The following is a 21,991-nucleotide window of genomic DNA, read 5'->3' as shown; positions in this document are numbered from 1 at the left end:
TAAATGTAATCAATCAATCATCTTTGTGCTTGTCAGAACGTTCAATTTGCTATTGTATATGAATGGGGACTCATTTCTGTGATGCTTTAAATTCCACAAAAAAAAAAGGGCTCGTCTTCATATGTCTTCTGCATTTAGAGTTGACTAATGGAAATTTCACTCTTGCTGCCCAAATTATATTTCATTTTATTTTCTCTGATGCTCTTTTTACTTCAGTTTTAAAGTCCATGCCAATAGCTATTTATGAATCATTTGAGATATTTAAAATAAAATGTGAGTTTAACTAGACATAATTGAAAATCATTTATATATACCGGTACTCTTTCTGAATTTCCTCTTTAATTATTAGGAGGGAGAGGGAGGGAGGGAGGGAGAGAGAGAGAAAGAGGGACAGAGAGAGAGAGACAAGAGGGACAGAGAGAAAGAGAAAGGGAGAAATGGAGGGGGGAGAGAGAGAAATGGAGTGGGAGAGAGAGAAAGAGAAATGGAGTGGGAGAGACCCAGACCCAAAATCAGCCAACTTTCTTGCCTAAGAGAGGCCTAGATGTTGCAGTATCCTAGTTTCTAGGTCAGCACATTAACCACTTTGCCAAAGGATAGTGGTTTCTATATTGCACCATATCAACCAATGGGGGAAAGGTGATGCATGAATGTTGATACCGTATTATTTGGATGGGTAATTTAAAAATAACCACAGAACTGAGTGACTTCAAGTATTATGTTTATCGAGAGATTCAAAACCGTGTTTACATTTCCTTGCAGCCGTCTTTGTGGGAGCCCGTGTCCAGCTGCATGGCCAGATGTCATCAAACTTCCCTACTTCAACACCATGAAACCTAAGAAGCAATATCGCAGGCGTCTGCGGGAGGAGTTTTCTTTGTAAGTTGGTTTACTGTTCTTTGAGTGAGAGCATAGCACTGTATGCAGTATGTCCTCATGTTTTGTATAACACTATAAAGCACAATATCTAGTTTTTTAATTTCCATATGTTGTCTCTGTGAATATGAGATAATGTAGAGGTCCAGAGGCTGTCCACTTGTCTTCCAAAAAAAGCTTGCTCGGGTTCCTCCTTTTCAGAAAACAGGTTAAGATAGATTTTTGGGAAGTAACTTTAAAAAAACAACACAATTATCCTGATTTTATAATAAATTTAATTTTAATTTAATTTTTATAAATAACTCACAGTGGCAAACATACCTAATATTCCTCCTCCTTTTTTATTACACCTCAAAAGCCCTGTGAAGTGGACTGGGCTGATAAAGAGTGATTAACCTAAAGTCACCCAGCCAGCTTTCATGCCTAAGGCCTAAAACTCACAGTCTCCTATCTAGACCAATTTTGGGGGATGGAAAAGAGAGAAAGGTGAAAGGTTGACAGTTATGTCTCATGTATGCTTACAGCAGTTGTAGATAATTTTATTTGGTGCAATGTGTATTGTTAATTGTATTGGACTATAGACATCTGTGAACTTCCAGGGTCTGTAAAACATTAATGGGCCTAAAGCCACAGACTTGGTGGATTCTAGATGAGAATTAGGAGCGGACATGGGAACGTTTACCTGTTTCAGCTCTTAACTGCATTCAGTAGTGTCCAATAAGTGTCTTGGATAAAGGGGAAGGAGTAATTACTTACTGCCAGCATGAGAGAAAAAATACAAATTGTTTTTCTTTTCTTTTTTCATACCATACTTGAGAACACTTTGCACTCAAAGTATCCATTCTTAGGCAATTCATGGTTGGGAAAAGAGATGAACTTAAAATATGCTACAAAGTCTCATTTCAGGGATTGGGACTCCTAGTACTTTGTTATTAGTACTGGTTTTGTTTTGTTTTTGTTTTTTTTTGTTTTTTTGATAAATAATTGGTACTGATATTACTGTTTATTCATCTCAATTGTGTCTTGAGTTGAATGGAGAAGGCATATGGTATGAGTAAATGTAAATTTTGCTGCCAAATTCCCAGATCATATTCTTTTGTAAGCACATAGATTATACAGTACATTTTTTGGAATTACAATGTATGCCACAGCCATGTATATCTGATGGAAATTAATGGAGGCATAATCATCTGGTTAATCAGCAAAGAACCTTAGATCCATGTCCTGAGACAGTAGGCTTTGAGCAGGAAATAAATGAGCAAATCCATACATGTGGCCTCAATTTTTAGTGATTTAATCCCAACATTGCTGATACCGGTTTAAGATTATCCCATCCTTTCTTCTAGAGCTGGTATATTGGATTGCTTAATGCATTGTAAGCCGCCCTGAGTCTCCGGAGAAGGACGGCATATAAATCTAATAAATAAATAAATAATAAACAAACAAACAAACAAACAAACATATGGAGATGACTAATATGAAATCAAATTTGTCCATGTAATCCAGAAACATCTGCTTTGACTAGTAACAGTTCTTCAGGCAAACACTTTACAATTGATAATCATAAACACATGGGTTTGAAGCACAAATTACCAGAATCATGTACTTGCAAGTATCAAATTGCAGTACAGATAGCCCTTGATTTACAACAATTCATTTAATGACCATTCAAAGTTACAATAGCACTGAAAAAAGTGACTTATTACCATTTTTCACATTTACAATGTAGCAGCATCCCCATGGTCATGTGATCAAAATTCAGACGCTTGGCAACTGACTCATTTTTATGACGTTTGCAATGTTCTGGGGGGGTTCATGTGATCACCTTTTGAGACCTCCTGACAAGCAAAATCAACAGGGAAGCCAGATTCACTTAACAACTGGGTTACTAACTTTTAACAACTGCAGTGATTCACTTAACTGTGGCAAAAAAGATAGTAAAATGGGATAAAACTCACTTAACAACTGTTTCACTTAGAAACAGAATTTTTGGGCTGAATTGTCATAAATCAAGGACTATTTGTATGAAAGAGAGATGTGTATCATGTCCAGTGAACAAGTTCTTTTCCATATGCTTGACACCAAATGGCTCATTCTGACCCACCTTTCACAGAGTAGTGTTGCCCTCTAAAAATACAGTTCTGCATGTGTTAGTTGAATTTCCTGGCAAAAGCATAATGCAAACAAGGACTGTGTTGGTGTTCCCTGACGTATATTTTGGAAACTTACATTGAAGTGTTATTCATATTTGGAGAGGGCATTGGAGACACAAAATACATATTTGTATGCTATAGATTGGCCTTGCCTGATAAAAACTTAAGAAAACAGGTTGTCTTAAATATTTGAAAATTATATCAAGTAATTTGACTTCTGAAATTTTATAGTGTCATATTTTAACATTTAAAATTTTTAATATTAAATTAATTTAAATATTTTAATGTTGATTTTATATGCTGTTTATATATTAACTACATAGTACATTACCCAAGTCCACTCCCTGAGAAATATTGGCGGTTAAGAAATAGGAAATATAAATAAATGAATGGCAGTGCCATTTATTATTTATGGACTCTTCTCCCCATATTTTTTTCTCATATTCTAGCATTCCTTCTGCTGCCCTCGACTTACTAGACCATATGCTAACACTGGACCCCAATAAACGATGTACAGCAGAACAAGCCTTGCAGAGTGATTTCCTAAAGGATGTTGATATCAGCAAGATGGATCCTCCAGAGTAAGTATCCTGCTAAAGGAAAAAAAAACCCCTCCCTTGGTTTACAAGATGGTTCAAATTTGGATGATAGCTTAGAATTATCTACCTTGTACTTCAGTCTTGATGTCTGCTTTTTCTTTGCACGTGCAAAAAGATGATGCTGGCCATTCCCTTTATTCCTGTGATATGTCTGCACGTAGCCACCTCCCACATTTTTGTGGGATCAAGGTCCCTGTGCAATCTGTTGGAGCTACAGGTAGATGAGGCAAGGAGAAAATTGTTTAATCAAAGAAAAAAATATATATGTCTAGATTCAAGCCACATGTTTTTCTGCAACTCCAAATTTTTATTAACTGAAATAGCCCTTGATATATATGCCCTCAGCTTTAAAAAAGGAGTGGTGCAATTCTTGTGGTTTCTATATAGCTTTAAAGCCTTTTGTGAAGTCTAAGACAAGATTTATTCCTCCTTTCATTCACTCATGCCAAATGACCTCCCTTTTGACTTACCATATTTTTCGGAGTATAAGAGGCACTGGAGTATAAGACACACCTACCTTTTTTGGTGAGGAAAAGAAAAAAAGAAATCTGCCTCTGCCTCTGAGCAATTTTGCCTTGTTGCAGTAAACAGCCTGCTTTACTTTCATTTTCGTTTTCAGCATAGCTTGATTAGCACAAGGGAAAAAAAAAATCTGCTCCAGCAATTTTCTTCAGGGCAAGCAGCAGAGCCCTACGCAAAACAGCAAATCAGCTGAGAGTCATGAGGCCGATCCAATCAACTTGTGCTGAACTGAAAGGAGCTGTTTTTTCTTGCTGTTTGCTTGCAAGGAGGTAACTGCTGTGAGGCAGAGGCCAAATTTGGTGTATAAGATGCACCTAAATTTTCACCTCCTTTTAGGGGGGAAAAAGGTGCATCTTATACTCCAAAAAATACGGTATATAAGAATTGCTAACACATGAGAAAGAGTTTGTGTTGGACTATTGGGGTAAACTTCATCTAAAATGAGAGAAATACCAATAATTTAATATTAGAATTTTTTTTTCATTATTTGCACTTGCCATTATTGTCTCTAATGTTTGTATATTGTCTTTCTAGCCTCCCTCGTTGGCAGGATTGTCATGAACTCTGGAGTAAGAAACGCCGGCGGCAAAGGCAAAGTGGGATTGCGGTGGAGGAACCTCCCTTGGCAAAGGTTTCCCGGAAGGACACAGCTTCTGTAATAAGCACTGAAGCTAACAAGAATCATAGCAGCCCAGTACCCCCCCAGCCTGCTCAGATCAAAACACAACCTGGTGCTGGAGACACATTTGGTTAGTGTGTAACCTAGGAAAATCCTTCAAGGTTTAATTAATTGGCAAGATTTTTTGCTTTCTTAAATACTTGGAAATTCAAATCATAAGTAATAATTTTGAAAAGGGTTATGCATCATAGCATGAGAAAAAGGTAATTCTATTGAAAATACTAAATTTATATATTTATATCACATCTTCAATTAATTTGTTCTGAGATAGCTCTCAAGAAAATCAATTATAAGAAACCTAGCATAAAAACTTGTATAATAATATTTTATTATATCTTTAAATTATTATTATATATTCTATTATTAATATAATGTATACTTAAAACAGGAGATTATGATTAAAAGTATTGAATTTGGGTAGGAGGAAAATTGAATAGGTCCTTGTAAATCTATTTGGGAGGGAATTTTATAAAATGGACAATTTCCAAATTGCCTTTAGATGTACTTAGAATAGTACTTAGATATGTACTTTTTAAAAAACACATATGCATATTAGTAATATATTCTTTATAGCCAATTTTGATTAGACATTTCTTAGCTTTATTCCATCTTAATTGAAGTTTCTGGGTAGTTTTTGGAAATTTATACAATAATCATTTATTAAACTTATAGGCCATCTACTGGTAGCTGTCAATGACTGTGGGTAGCTCACAACAATCAAATTATAATAAAATTAATAAGAGAAAAGATAATGATAAAAGATTATCATTGAAGCACAATGTAGCAAGGAGTCTTACTCTCTATTGCCAAAGGCCTGGGTAAAGAGCTAGTAAATTTGCTGGATTTCATTTTAGCAGTCTTTTGATGGAAATCTCTTTACCATTTTACATGTGATGAATTCTCATTCACATATGTATATAATAAACAATATACATACAACGCATCATGTACTAACTTCAATCAATAGAATGTGTTTTCAGACAGGGTTTACTTGTGCCTGTTCAGAAGATCACTAGATCTTCACTAGAATATGTTGTTATTAAACATTGCTAATACATGTTTTTTGGGAGTACTGTGGCTCTGTGGTTACAAATGCTGAGCTTGTCAGCTGGAAAGCTGACAGCCCAGCTTTGAGACCTAAGTGCTGTACAGTGCGGTAAGTTCCCTTACTTGCCTCAGCTCTTGCCCACCTAGCAGTTTCAAAGCGTGCAAATGCAAGTAGCTAAATAGATACCTATTTATAGTGGGAAGGTAACAGTGTTCCCTGCCCCTTGGTGTATGTGACACTGGCCACATGACCACAGAAATGTCTTTGAATAATGCTGGCTCCCTCAGCCAAAAAACAGATGAGCACTGCCTTCTAAAATCAGACACAACTGGATAGGGGAAACCTTTACCTTTTAACTTTACCTTATTAGACATTTCAGATAAATATATAAACAAAGAAGAGAAAAAACAAAAGGGACAAAAAAGTAAGCAAGAGAGTTACAAATGATTTAGGGATGATAATTTTCCATAATATGTCCATGGAGATTCTCAGTCATCCAGGTCATGGTTGTTCCAAAGGTGCTTTTTTCATGAGGCAACCAGACTTTCTGGTTTTTCTATGAAGATGTTTCGCTTCTCATCCAAGAAGGTTCTTCAGCTCTGGCTGGATAGTGGGGAATGGAAGGATTTATACACCTTGCAGACAGCTGGTCATTTGCATTCTCTTAGCTCCTGGAGGTTTATCTGTGTCATCAGGGTCACTTGAATGGTGCAAATGGGTGTGGAACCTTCTTCAAACTGTTGAAAGGACTGTGTTGTAGATTGGAGATAGATGATGTCATATCCCTCCCTTTCTGTTGAGAGAGGGCTGCTCAGTTTTGACATAAATGGCTTCTTTAATACCTCTTTCAAGCCAGCCATCCTCTGTCCAAATATGGACTTTGTTGTCTTCAAAAGAGCGGCCTGTGTCTTTTAAATGAGGATGGACTGCTGAATCTAACTCCAGGTGACCTTAACGACCTGCTTAAAAGCATGAAAATGACCAGCTGTCTGCAAGAGTATAAATCCTTCCATTCCCCACCATCCAGTCAGAGTTGAAGAAGCTTCTTAGATGAGAAGCGAAATGTCTTCAAAGGAAAACCAGAAAGTCCAGTTGCCTCTTGAAAAAAAGCAGCTTTGGGATTTCCAGAATATAATTAACTGATTGTGAATAATAGAATATGTTATATCATTTTAAAAGCTTGAACATCACTCTTAAGCTCTAAGCAAAGCATACATATCTAGAAACATACTCAATGCAATATAAATCATAAAATGAAATTTATAAATCTCAATAAATTCAGTCCATATTATTAGAAGTTACTCTGCTTTAGAAGGCCTACGAAATTACAATATAGACTTTGCAGTCCTACTGACCATTGCTTGCATTTTATTAATAAAATTATGCAGAGAGGTATTTAAATTTTGCATGTGATAGAATCTATATATTGAATTATAATTGAAGAATTGTGTCCAGTTTGAATTAAATTCTGTGTCAGATTTACTTTTGAGATACACAATTATTTTAGTCATTGAGGCACATTCCTACAGTTAATTAACCATTGAAGGACTGTTGAAGCATCCAGTCCTAGTATCTCCTTTGTCTCCTTTGGTTCCTTATTTGGTGTATCACTGACTTTCCTGACATCTATCATCCACCACACTAAAATGAGCAAAATTCTGGAAACTGAAGACAGATGGGGCAAATGCACCGAGGGAGCTGAGGCTGCAATTCCAACAGGCAGTAGTGCAAATTAGCAGGTGTATAAAACTGGACCAAACAGAGGAATTTCCTTAATGGTATAGCCATATACAATAAAGGTGAAATGTGTGCCTTTCCGTTCTACAGTCTAGACTGATTCCTCCAAATTAGGGAATGTCAGTTTTCCTGAACTTCAGTTTTTATAATCTCCAGCTAGTAACATGAAGGCTAAATTCCAGATGTGTAGAGGATTCCAGATTGAGAGATGTTTCCATAGATTCAGCTCCGCAAGTAGGCATACAATCCATCCTGATATGTCAGGTGAGAAGCTGGGCTTATATGATAGTTCTCCCTCAAGCATTTTGAATTAGTATTACTAGTATTTTGAATTCTACTACTAGTATTTTGAATTACTCTGGTTGATATTTCTGTTTGCCCCTATGTATACACTCTATGTCCTTAGATTGCTGTGTCATTTATAATTCTTACATTAAATAATTTTAAAAATTATTTCTTGAAGGAAAAGAGGAGAGTAACACTAAAGGTGTCTGTAAGCAAGAGGTAGAGTTACATATAGACAATTTCCTGCTCTACTTTTTCTAAGGTCTTTTGCTTCTTTTTCTGTTCCCTGGTGCCTTGCCTCATGTTTTCAGCAGGTCTTGGTGACATCACACAGCAGCTGAATCAGAGTGAGCTGGCTGTCTTACTGAACTTGTTGCAGAGCCAGACAGACCTAAGTGTTCCACAGATGGCCCAGCTACTCAACATTCATTCAAACCCTGAGATGCAGCAACAGCTAGAGGCCCTTAACCAATCTATCAATGCACTCAATGAAGCCACCACCACTCAGCAAGTGCAGGATTCCCAGAAAGTGCCTGAAGAGGAAACAGCTGTTGAGGAACCAGGCCGTCTCTCTGAGGAACAACCCACTCCTGAAGCAGCAGGCACTCAGGGAGACATGCAAAGCGTTCTGGCAGTTTTGCTGAGCCAGCTAATTAAAACCCAAGAGCCTGCAACAAATACAGAGCAGAATAGCAGTGACAAGAACAGCGATCTACGGGGGCCGCGGAAAACCCCCACTTTGCCTCAGGAGGAAACTGCAGGTAAATAAATTGAGACACCCCCTTGCTCCTAGGACTTAAGGGGGAAAGATTATATGGGTCTTTCCATGTGGTAAATAAAAAAAACTTTGAATATTCTTTAACCAAGCCTGGTAGTCGTCTCTGAGTGTGTGTGGAATCTGGCGACAGTTTTGGGTTCCTGAAAATACTCGTCATAAGACCTTGAGCAAGTTGTGTACTCTTGGCCCTAGCTTCTCTCGTGAAAGAATTTTCAGGACATAAGGCTGGGAAGTCTTGGCATGTACCTTGTTAAATTGAGAAGTGATTGCTCAGATACTCTCTCATGTCAGTTTTCATGCACATGGAAGCTAGCATGGTACTGAGAAGGCTAGATCATAGTCCTCCTCATTACTGCCCTAGCTTTGTGCTTAGAAACCTTACAACTAGTCTTTAGAATGTTAGAAGAATTAAACCTATAATTAACGTTACTCTAATTAAATCTTTAAGTCCTTTATGAAGGTGAACTTAAAATAATTGCTGATCTGTGCTGAGGAAAGGAGTTCAAAAGAAGTCTGTTCTACATATGAGAGGACACAGATTCTCCCGCTGAGGCCTGCCCCATCATCTCACCCTTCTTATGAAAGAAACTACCACAGTCTAAAATGAAGTAGAAATGCCAGATACTTATTCTGAACTAGGCTAATATTGGTGGAGAGGGTCCATTCTTATCAGCTTCAATGGTTTGGGATATCTGAAGTAACTATGGGGAGAATTCCTATATTTTACCAAAATGGAAATGAGCAGCATATTGCTTGGTCTCTTGTACAATTGGATCATTATACATTTCTTCTTTGGGGTATTCCATATGGGTTTTGATTATGGGAAGGGTTATTGTATATTCTATATGGAACTTTGTTGTTTATATGATATTCTTCATAGTGAAAATAATATTTTCATTTGTTTAAAGGAGTATATTTAGCTATTTTCTTTTCAGAGAGTATTTGAAAATACATGAGCCATGACTGCTGAAATTTAAGAAGATGAAGGAGGGATTCAGCACCATTTTTTCTGGGGCTGGGGGGACGGACGGACAACTTCAGTACCCTGCCTAGATCTTTGCAACTAACTATGACAATCAGATGTATAATAAACAGTAAAAAACAAATAATTATCTTGTACATGGGTCCCAGAATTTAGATAAGTTTGATGGATAAATTTGTTTTGCTTTGGCTTACCTCTTTAAAAAAAAGTTTTAAAGCACACACAGCTATCACCCTGACTGGCAGTGGCTCTCAAAGATCTCAGAACGAGAATTTTTGAGTCCTGCAGTATGCAATCTTTTTTATGTCTGATAATCTGGAAGTTATTTTTTTTTCAAAGAATGTTCTCTTCCCTAAATTTGCCCACTTCCTTTATATCTGTCTCTAAAATGTTTAATGTTTGTTCACATGTACTTATGAGATGGTATTTAAAAGAAGTAACCATTCCACAGCCTGTCCTCACATTCTCCCACCAGAGAAGAGACCCCCTGAGCCTCCTGGACCATCACCGCTGCCACCACCCAATCTGGCTGAAGAGAACAACTCTAATGCAGCTCAGGAGTTGAACCCGGCTATGACAGCCGCTCTCCTCCAACTTTTATCCCAGCAAGAGGCAGGGCTGCTGAGCCACCAAAAGCAGGAACCCCAAGTTGGGAAGCCCTCCTCGGAATACACCAAGTCACAAACTTCATCCAGGACTTACAGCACCGACGGGCCCGAGGGCTGCAACTTTGATGTTGATGAAAGAAATTCCATCCAGACTTTAACAGAGACATCATCCCCAACTGCGGGGAAAAGTAGGACCTTCCTGGGTTCCACAAGCCACATCAGGGAGCCCAGCAGTTACCAGAGCACAGGATCAGTTCAGTTCCCTGGGGACCAGGACCTCCGTTTCACCCGAGTTCCTTTAGCGATACATTCTGCCGTTGGGCAGTCCTTCATCAAAACTGAGGGGAGTAACAATACACTGGTACACTCAGAGGCCAACATTCATAACTACAATGAGGTGGGAGAAACAAATTCGAGTGACACAGGAACAAGCCACACGTGGGGAAACCCAGTCCAGTCCACTGCATATGGGAAAGCATTTCGTGGGCAGAATAGAGTACCTCCAAGAGGAGGAAGAGGGGAACCTTATTAAAATGACTGAAAGGTGGCATGAGGGGGGTAGTGTTTACTTTCTTATTCTCTTAACCTCAGAGCAACTAGTTTGATGGGCAAACCATTGACCACCTATTATAGAAATGGTTGATACTTTCCCCCCTTTTGCTCACTGGGCTGCTCTGTTTCTTTCCCCTCAGGGCTTTAGAGTGAAAATCTTTAGCCTTTTTGTGACATCATTCCATCCCCCAAAATCTACTGATTTGGGTTTGATGTGATGAGTTTTGCTACATTGACAAGTGTGTGGGGGGGAGGGAGAGGGAAAAGAAGGAAAGATTTCTTAGGTAAAAGAATAAATTGGAGACATGAATTGAATGTTCTTGTATGACTTGAGCTATTTCTGACAGCCCACTGAAGATCTGGATGAGATGAATCAGTGTCTTGGTCTATCTTTTTTGCAGAATGAAGTCTTAGAATGAGCTGTACTATTTCAAATAGCAGGTGGAGAAATCCACATGTGGAGTAAGAGACAGAAATGTTCCCTCTTGTAGGCAGAAAATTCAGCATATTATGGAGAGAGATAATAGCCCAGCATCCCCTTGGCTGTATTAATCTTTTTTCTAAAGCCAAGACTGCACCTTTCTGGGAAGAAGAATGCTTGAAAAGTGTAGTTCAGCACCATCAGTCACTCGGTCAGCTCATTCTACGGCTCATCTAGATCTAATCTCAGTATTGCAAAGTCCATACATGTTTTGTTTTTCCCTTGCCTTCTTGAATTTCAAGATTTGTCAGATGGTGCCTACATGCCTTTTATACTGAATTAGAAAAAAAATGTTTATGTTATGTAAGTCTTGGGATTTTTCCCTCTTCTTAGTTATTGTTTCTTTATGTGAAAAGGCAGGAGGCTACATTCTTCCAAGGGTAAGCTGTTCCCTGGTTTACTGTGAAAAGCCCTGTGCTGTTATACTCACTTCCAAACCTTAGCTGAACTAAGTTTCTGTAGTGAGTCCACTGAGTAGTGGATGGAATGATTTTTTTTAATTTTCTCTCTTAAGAATGGCAAGTGTCTTTTTGTTGAAGTTCATACAGCCTGAGTGAATGGCTAAAATAAAATAAAAACCAAAAACTTTGTAATTCTTAAATTCTTGGGGTGGAGGGTATTTAATACTAAAATGAAGGAAACCTGAATAGGTTTATTTTTTTCTCAGTCTTTAAAAGATAAGTGTTGATATCTCTTATATGATAAAACACTGTTTTCAGTGTTTGAGAAGACTTTTTGGAACATTCCTCAATAAAATGAGGATACTTACTTATTTTTAATTGTTCTATTTTTATTTTTTTGTTTTAGTAGTTTCACTCATACTGATTAATTTTCAATTTCAATTTTTTTTTATTCCTCTCCCCCACGTAGATCTTTGTAAAAAATTGCACTGGAAACTGTATAATGCTCCAAGATTTCAAAATGCAGAATTATGGAAAGACATAATTTCTTAGTAACGTAACTCCACTTCCTCCCACTTCCAATTCTTTGAAATGAGGGTTTTCAAAGACGCATGATAGAAATTGAAAGGCACAGCGAATTTTGGTAGTTGCTATAGATCATTCATAAAAAAAACCTTTCATATTATAGAGAAGAAAAACTGCAATTTTTGGGGAAGCACACTGCTGCTGAGTATACCTTAAACATGACGAGGGAGTGATGTCATAATTGAAATTGAAACAAAGGGATGAGAGGGAATCATTTAGTATAGTAATTATACTAGACAAATACTGTCTTCTTTGTTCTGCAAAGTGTAGAAAGTTTGCAAAATTCCAAGTGTAAATTTTGTGTGTACTTTTAAATCTTCAGTTCATACTTAATGTGCAAAAAAAAAAGTATTATATGTGCAGAATATGGTAAATAAAAGGGAGGGTTTTCTCTCTCTGATCCCCCCTCCTTTATTATGCATTTTTCTTGATGTTTTTTTATGTTAGCAAGCTTAAACTGTCCTGGTATTCCAATTATGCCTTTGCTGTTCTCCATCCTTCCATATCCTTTCTATCCTTTCTTTTGTCTAAAGACAGAATTATCATTTAGCCATATGGCCATTCATTTTCTCTTGTATTCACCTGAAAGAATTTGAGCATCACAGATTCAATCACCTGCTTCAAGGTTTTTTCCCTACCATTGGACATGAAAGGCCAGATTAGGGACAGATTGCCATGGAGAAAATCTGTGTGGTGATTTAGAATTGATATCAATTTGAAGGCATGTAATCAAACTCTACAAACCAGAATTACACAGCATTTTGGATTCCAAAAGAAGTAGGTGCTTCAGAAAAATAACACTTTCCCCCCTGACATCTTTCAGTTGCCCTCTAGAATTACTGGTACTCTGTGATTCTGGGAAAAATGTATTTAGTTTAAGGAATGCTGCCATGTATGCACACTTAACGCAGTTCAAAGCACTTTTAAAAAACTTTTGAATTAGAAGCATAGCACAACCACTGTAGAAAGTTAACTTTAAGTGAAGAATTTGCTGTTGCAAATTGATTTGGAAGATATTTTTTCTTCTTTTAGAAGGGAGTCTTTTCAACTCCCTCTTTTTTCATGCTTTGTCATATGCAGAACAGGCTTACAGGGTTTCCAGAATACCAGTACCTAGTTTGGTACGTTGAATGAAGTAAGGAATTGCTTTGAATTTTAGTACAGTTAATGATACATTGGGAGGGAATTGAGAAAACGATTATTTTAGTTCCTGAATTCTCAACAACTATTTTGCCAGTTTTTATATAGATGGTTGCCTTGTTCATTTTAAAAATCTTTCATCATTGAACCATATTAAGATTTCTGAATTAGTGCTGTTCAGCAGAGATGTGAATTGAGTTCACCCTGGACCATTACTTTATTTCTCACCTCACTTTGTCCTTTCTGTAGGATGGTATCCTGATCTTGATTGCCATGGTTTCTTTTAAGGAGTACTCTCTGTATTCTTAAGGAATTAACAATATCCAATTAACTTGGGTGAAACTGCAGGAACTTTTTTTTAAAAAGGTTACTAAGTGCTAAGAGGTAGAAGAAGATATAAATACCATAAAGACATAAACAGGCCAACTTTGGGGGAAAAAAGGATCAGTTTTAAATATTTGATTAGCATAAATCCCTAATTTGGAATTTCAGGTGCTTTCCTGTTACAGGTAGTCCTTGACTTATGACCACAATGGAGCCCAATGTCTGTTGCTAAGTGAGAGAGTTATTAAGTGAATTTTGCATCATTTTATGACCTTGCCACAGTAGTTAATTGTATCAATGCAGTTATTAAGTTAGTAACATGGTTGCTAAGTGAATCTGGCTTCACCATTAACTTTACTTGTCAGAAGGTCGCAAAGGATGATCACGTGACCCCAGAACATTGCAACCATCATAACTACATGCTAGCTGCCAAGTGTCTGAATTTTGATCACATGACTATAAGAATGCTGCAACGGTCATAATTTTGAAAAACAGTCATAAGTCACTTTTTTCAGTGCCGTTGTAAGTTCAAATGGTCATTAAATGAACTGTTGTAAGTCAAAGAATACCTGTACTTCCTTGCAAATAATTACTTGCATATATGAAGGAGCCATCACATACTAAGTACCTTCATTTTTTGGATTTAATACTTTTCAAAATACTTGGAAAACTGACACATACATACCTTTTGACAAAATAATATTGCAGAATACTGCTAATAAAATAGAGATTATGTTTATCAAAGCTGGAATTTTCTTGTCTGTTACAACTTCAGAACTACAGTACTCCTGTAACAGAACATTAGCTTCTCTTGTCAAATACATTAGCAATAGCACTTTCAGGGATCATTGTAAAACTACTTACTTGCAACATTTTCTACAACCTCCCACCCCCAAAAGAAAAAAATTCTAGTGATTCATCATGCTAATACTAGTCTGGTAGGTTTAAGACCATATCTATTTTTGGTGTTGGAAAAATGCAACGAAAATGAGTTGCTGCCTGCAAATTCCAGTGTATGAAGATGAGAGTACTTCTATCTATAATCTGTCAAATTCATTGAAAGTTCAGATCAGTGATGTCAGGGCAAGTCTTCCCTAAAGGTCAGTCAGTTCACTGATCTTTCCTATGCAATATGTAGATATAGTACAGGCAAATAATAGATTGTTTTCCAACTCTGTGCAAAGCAAATGCAAGACAGAGACCTGGACAATATTAAGTGTGAACAGCATCTGAGATCTTAAGAATATATTGTGCTCATCTGATAAAGGGTTGCTCAAGGATATAAAATGAGGGGAAAACAAAAATGAAATATCAGTGCTAGTGGTAGTGGTCTGTGCCTCTGTCCTGTAAGTTGTTCATTATTCTATTTGTAAATCTTCACGATCCATCATTTACCCATAACTCCTATTATTGCAGTGGAAGAAATACATAACAAAAAGCTATAACTTCAAGAATAAAGAATGCAAAGTGAGAAATTGCAAGCTACATCGAGGCCTTGATCCTGTTTAAGTAGTCCAGTGGTGGTTGATTAATTGCCTGTACAGTTTCAATATTATAAAGCATCTCTGCAACTCATGCACAAGAGCTGTTCGTGTGCTGTATATTTATAAAAATTCTGCACCGAAAAAACAATCCAGATTAGTCTAAACCATATGGTTGAAACAAAGTTGGCATATTTTACTTTTCATCAGTTTCAATTGTATGGTTTCTATTTTGCTAGTCAGAAGAGCAAAGGACAAGGCATTAGTTCCCCTTGCTAATTAGTCAAAATTTTCTTCAAGAACTCTTGTCTCTCTTGAAATGTTGTCAAGCTATGGCCATCTCTCATATATCTAAAATCATTATTTTAAAAATCATCAAAAGAGGAGAAAGACACAGTGGGGGTGGATAGACTTACATAGAGCAGTTCTTTCTGTATTCACTTCAAATTATCTTGCCTGTACAAATGCAGGCTGCTTTTATTTATTTAGAATTCACAAATTCCATCAATTTTGACAGTTTCCAATTTATACAGGTAGACCTCAACTTATGACCAAAATTGAGCCCAAGTTTCCTTAGCTAAGCAAGAGAGTTGTTATGTGAATTTTGCCCCATTGTACGCCCTTTCTTACCACAAAGGTTAAATGAATCACTGCAACTGCATTAAATGAATCTGCTTTCCCATTGACTTTGCTTGTCAGAAAATCACAAAAAGTGATCACATACGCCCAGGACATTGTAACTGTCATAAATACATGCTAATTGCCAACTATCCAAACTTTGAATACATGGGCACAGGGATACTGCAATAGTTGAAAATGTGAAGTCACTTTTTCAGGGCCACTGTAACTTCAAACTCATTAAATGAATGGTTCTAACTTGAGGACTATCTGTACAGAACAATCATGTATGTATTTGGACAGAAACCACACATTGAGTTTAATAGAATTCTAGGCTTTGATCTGCAGGTTTGTGAATACTTGCTTGCAATTAGCATTTTAGTAGCAGTTAATACATTACAAACTAATTCACAATATTTAAATGTCTCTATTGAAATACCGAAACAGAACATTCAGAAAATTGAAATGCAGGTTAATCTAGCTATTTGAATATATGGTACTTCTTTTTGTGGTTGCATATATTCAAATAGCTAGGTCAGGAATTTGCTTTTTTAATTATGGAAAAACAGTTTCAAGAAGCCTCAAATCTGCATTCATGATTTTAATTCCAGGGAAAGACTTTCCTGTACCTTTCACATCTTATTACTCAACAATGATACTCAGTTGCTGGTACCACAACAACTTACTGTTGCTGCTTCAGTATTGGGTCATTGTGCCTATTAGTATATATTTCATAAGCACTTTTAATTCAAATTTCCTGCTATCAAATTTGTGCTTCCTTTTTATAGGCTTCCTTGATTTGGTGTAAAGAAAGCTATATGCTCTATATTTTGGTATGATGTACTGTTCTGAATGGTCTTTCTTTAAACAATATTTCATTTTTAAGGCTCAGATTTCCATGATATACACCACATGCTCATGCACACACATTTGTATATATGGATATCTCTATGTAGATATAAAAACATACAAATGTAAATGTAAATAGCAGAATGTCATTTGTCCTTTGCTATTTTATATAGAATTATTTTTACAGGAAATTGGCAATATAGGGAGTTATGTATTTCCAATAGAAGAGAATATACCGGTAGCTTGGGGTTGAACTGTGGAGGCCTTGGTGCTCTGAGTTTGCTTGCAAACATTTCATTACCCAACTGGGTAGCAACAGTGCATATCATCAAAGCATTGGTGATGTTACTTATCAGGTAATGAAATGCCTGCAAGAAAACAACCAAGCTCAGAGAGCATCAATGATAATGAACACCATAGTAATGAAGTCAGCACTTCAACTTTCCATGCACTTAGCTGACATCAACAAATTATTGTCATTTATAAATTTGAACTGCAAAACTAATATAGCTGTAATGAAACCATAGAGCACACTAACAATATGAGGCATCAAATAACAAAAGATTAACCAGTATTCCTCTTTTTAAATATGCATTACAACATTAATTACACATAGACTTCTTTCTTCTCCTATTTGGTAGAATGTCTATCCAACTCCCTCTAAGAAGATTGCTTCTGTGTTTCTTGTCTTTGCTGCATAGGTGTATGCGATTGTTTCTTCTCACAAGTCTAGAAAAGTTCATTTCTCCATAATATAAACATGGAGGAAAATAGGACCTATTTGATGGTAGTGATAAAGACAGTGGTATGCATATTTGTGTTTCTGCTATGAGGTCATTTTTCCTGCGCTGTGCTATAGTGACAGAGTACACTCATAAACTTAATTGTACAGTGGGAAATCCACATTTCTATACAGAACAGGCCCCAATTTTAAAATAATAAACAGGCTCACCTCAACAATCTATCATATTTGGATGAAAAAACATGTTTATTTGCTCAGTTTCCATCTTGACAGCTATACCTAAAGCACATTGCTCCAAATCTTGTATGCTTCGTATTTTGGGAGCATCAGTTCAATAATTTCCAACTAGAATTGGATTGTTGTTATGAGAGATATAACCCATCATATCTGAAGGGCACTAGGCTAGGGAATGCTATCTCAAGTCCAAAGAACAATCCTCCCCATCACTCAAACAAACTGGTTCATCTCCAGTAATTCAAATAGGAAGATAAGCACAATCCCTTAAAGACACATGAACAAATAAGGCATAATTTGCTCAGCAGAAATTGCTTTTAGGTTTAAAGAGCTTTGTAGAGAAGACTATATATACCACCTTTAAGAAGGCTAAACAGATTTATAGGTGGGCCTAATGATCATATGCCCCTTTGTTCCACTTACTGTTTTAAAGGCACAATTGTGTTAACAGTCCTAATAGACCTCACAAATGTGCTGATTTTGCCTCCAGAATTAAGTTTGCCTAAATAAACACTTATATCTGTTTCAGTTACTGGACCGGTTCACACATATATGTATTGCTTGAGAGTTATATACTTAGTGCTGCCAGTATACAAGGACTAACTTCACTAACAAGTATGAAAATGGTATTTCATACTCGTGCCAACTTATTTGCACATCTAAGTCAGGCAACTCTGGGACCTTCCAGTACCAAGTTCCATGTATGATTCAGCCAACCTATATGGCACCTTAAGCTTTCTATAGACATAGAATTTGTAGGGCTTTAGTTCAGAATGCTTTGCTATTAGAATTCAAACACTTGTTGCTGATGTTTGATTGCAAACTGTGATGATGTATAAATCTGAATGTAGAAGTTTTAAAACAGTTCTGATCTATGCAGTAGAAAATAATTTACAGTATCACAGCTCTATAAAACTCTTAGTATTTGTGTTTCTGATTTTTTAATAATACAAGACAATGACATTATTTCAGTAATAGACTCTGCAGTCATTAAGGTTTCCTTGTATTGTTCTTGTGCTCACAATTGGCTAACAAATGTCCAGCTGACTGGGAGGTGGAGCCTTGGAGCAAAGGATGGAGCATGCTAGCATAGAAAAAAAAAATGACCAGGCTTTTTTTTTTGAGCCAAATATAAAAATATTAATATGGTCCTTGGTTTTGACCCCTTACTCTGAGATTTCCCTTAGAGACCAGGGAAGGAGGCTCAGATCTTGAAATTTCTGACCAGACCCTGAAGGCTGAAAGAACACAGCTTGTGGAAGGCCTCCAAGTGAGTTTTTGGTGTACTTTGCCTGAAATTGGAACTAGGCTGAGCAAATGGGTGGGAGGGTGGCTGGTTCCTAAATCATGCTTTTAATTATTATGCTACGTGAGTTCTCTTGACTGCATCTATCTAAATTAAGCTGCTTTAATAACAACAACAAAAATTATTTTTCCCAACTACAGGTTAAATTCTGGATAATGGTTAAAAGAGGTCTACTTTCAGCCCAGGAAACAGCCCAGGAAGCATGCTCTTCAGGGAGAGGAGAACCAAAGTTTGTAAGTAGTTGCATTGTATAAGATGTTATCCCCAATATTTTGTTTTTTGATACTACCTACAGTGATTATTGCATTACCCTGTTTCCCTGAAAATAAGACATCCCCTGATAATAAGCCCAATCGGGCTTTTGAGCGCGTGCCCTAAAATAAGCCCCCTCTGAAAATAAGCCCTCCCTGAAAATATTTAAACACATGCGCAGCTGGTCCCCCGCCATTTCTTCTGGTTTCCTCCACACACCCCAAAATAATAAGACCTCCCCGAAAATAAGGCCAAGTGCTTATTTCGGGGTTCAAAAAAATATAAGACAGGGTCTTATTTTCGGGAAAACACGATAGCTCCACATCAATGAGATTTTATTTTTCTGCCTTGGCACACTTTCTGGATTATTGATAGCATTCTGGTACAGAAATGTCCCCTAGTCAATAATCAATAATTCTAGATCAAGCCGTTGCAGCAAGCTATGCAGTGTGTAGGGAAGTTGCCAATTATGTTTAATCGTAAGTTCAGAACAAAGGCAATCAGTGGCAGTGTAGGGTGAAGTTTTATAGAAGTAAATATATATGATTAATATAATATTTTTATACCATATATAGTATCTACAGGGCCAGAAAATAAATCTAGAGATTCTGCCAGGTTTTTTTTAATGTTTTTTTGCATCAGCCACATATTGAACAAAATAGGAGTGCATCCCAGTCTTTTTCTGCAATTCCATGGTATCTCTCCTAAATTAACATATTTTGAACTGGGAGGTTCTTTGAAACTAGTGAAGGGTCATGATTAAGAAATGAAGCTGTGAACAAGACTCCTTGCTGAGATTTTGTTTCTGCCATAAACTTGTTGAATAACCCACAACAGTAATCATTCTTCATTTCTTATTATCTCATCTATAGTAAAACAAACACCTTTGTCAAGTCACAATTTTTATTTTTTTAATTATTTCAGTTGTGTACTGGTGGCTATGTCAGGGATTCCCCGTAATATACAATATACAATTGCAACATGCATCATCAATGCAGATGAAACATCCATAGTAAAAATTAAGTAACTTAGTGATATAAAATATGATCTTAATGGATCATTCATATAATATTGCACCCATCGCCTACAAACAAACAAACTTCCCCATAATAATATAGTTTCCCTGGTTTTGGCTTTGTGAATTGAACTGTTACGATTTCATCACACATATACCAGGATCCTATAGTTTGTTTAGCAATCTAACTTTAAAACAACCAAGCCTTAATAGATTTGATAAATCCTATCAATGATTTTAGGAAGATATATCACAGTATCGGTGGCAGGAAAAGCAATGTTTTACAAAAGAAAGAGCAAGAGTGCCTCAGCCCTGCCCCTGCATTTGGCCTTCCAGAGGGTGCAGAAATACCATGTTCCAATTCCCAATCTAAAGAATATTATTCAAAGCATATTAAAGTCCAGGGTGAAGAATGTGTTTAGGCAAATTGAGGCATGCAAAAATGTCATGCATTCCAAACATTTCTCAGTTGGCTTCAGTGTTTCCATTGGAACTAAATAGGTCTGCCTGATAGAAGAGGGTGTTTTGGAGGACTAGTGCTAAGTGTTGGAGCCATTTCTGCATTCTTCAGAAAAGAGAAGTGGTAAATAACCTGATGTCTTGTGGATATTTTGAACTGCAATCCTTAGAAACCTTTATCATGCTGGTTGGGGCTAATAGTCCACATTTGAACAACTCCATGTTGGTTAGTAAAGCTAGAGAGATGAAATTAAAGCAGGTATTTAAAGCTTTAGGACTTCTCTCAGTGCACTAATTGGTTTTTCCTTCCTTCCTTCCTTCCTTCCTTCCTTCCTTCCTTCCTTCCTTCCTTCCTTCCTTCCTTCCTTTTCCTTCCCTCCTTCCTTTGTCTTTATAAATTATTTATTGGACTTTTAAAAGGAAATACCTAAATAAGTACAAAAAACAATATGAAAAAAGAGTAAAAGAAAGTAATACAAATAAATAAACCAGGGATTTTAAAATATCATTAAGGTTATAACTTTCTACTATCCTATTGATTAGTTGTAAATAGATAAATATGTTTTAAATATTATATCACATCAAAGATTAGCAATCATTATTAAATTTAAGCTACAAAAGAATATCAAGAGCCACAATGAACACAATATAAATTATAAAATGGAATTATATATTGTAATGAATTCAGTCTATATTACTAAAACTTTATTTTGATTTAGCTATCTCATAAAATTGAAATATAGATATTATGCACAAGTCCAATCGTTTATATTGTGCCAATTTATGCATTAAATTATAATCTTAAGAATGGTTTTCAGTTTGAGCTGAAATCTCTTGTCAAATTTGCTTTTAAGGTGTGAATATATTCTAGCGATTGAAACTTATTTTCACAACTTAGCCATTTTGGAAGGGATCAGGTTATCTTTTCATACAAAACACATAGTAATGTAGTATCCTTGTAGCACTTATCACACATAAAGACAATTCAGTGTGCTTTATGAGAATATATATAGTTTGATAAAAATTTGATATAAGAATATAAAAAGTTGAAATGGGAATTCAGTTTTTAAATTTTGCTTCATTCTAGTATGAATTATTTTCCAGAATTGTTGAGCTTAATGTTGTTGTTATCATCAGTTCTCAATAACTGCTCGTTTCAGTTCCATCAACTTTTAAAATAATGAATTGTCCCTTTTAGTAATCAAACTGGGTGATACATCCACAATAACTCACTTTATATCAATTCTCTCTGAATACATTTTTGCGGTAAATTAACACTCTTCTT

At 36.4% G+C, this 21,991-nt stretch overlaps 1 protein-coding gene across 20 annotated transcripts in view; it reads left to right on the top strand.

The window, feature by feature from the left end:
• The window catches only part of CDK12 (cyclin dependent kinase 12), a 171,720-nt gene that overhangs the window by 27,730 nt on the left and 121,999 nt on the right, over nt 1-21,991 (top strand). For 6 of the 20 annotated variants that reach the window (XR_015733837.1, XR_009622581.2, XR_009622582.2 and 3 more), the window contains exons 10-15: nt 763-879; nt 3,479-3,610; nt 4,685-4,899; nt 7,771-7,878; nt 8,214-8,660; nt 19,121-19,213. Coding sequence is in view for 10 of the 20 variants with exons in the window: in XM_034415848.3 (XP_034271739.1) it covers nt 763-879; nt 3,479-3,610; nt 4,685-4,899; nt 7,771-7,878; nt 8,214-8,660; nt 10,111-10,799 (1,708 nt within the window). In the remaining 10 variants the exon portion in view is untranslated. Of the gene's footprint in view, nt 1-762; nt 880-3,478; nt 3,611-4,684; nt 4,900-7,770; nt 7,879-8,210; nt 8,661-10,110; nt 12,708-19,120; nt 19,214-21,991 lie in introns of those variants that run through there. The other 14 variants (XM_034415848.3, XM_034415850.2, XR_015733839.1 and 11 more) reach the window with 8 other exon arrangements.

Source organism: Pantherophis guttatus, chromosome 4, assembly GCF_059756535.1.
Source record: "Pantherophis guttatus breed Tessera chromosome 4, ASM5975653v1, whole genome shotgun sequence".
NCBI classification, from domain to species: Eukaryota; Metazoa; Chordata; class Lepidosauria; order Squamata; family Colubridae; genus Pantherophis; species Pantherophis guttatus.
The sequence above is the reverse complement of the archived record's forward strand: the minus strand, read 5'-3'. Positions and strand labels throughout refer to the sequence as shown.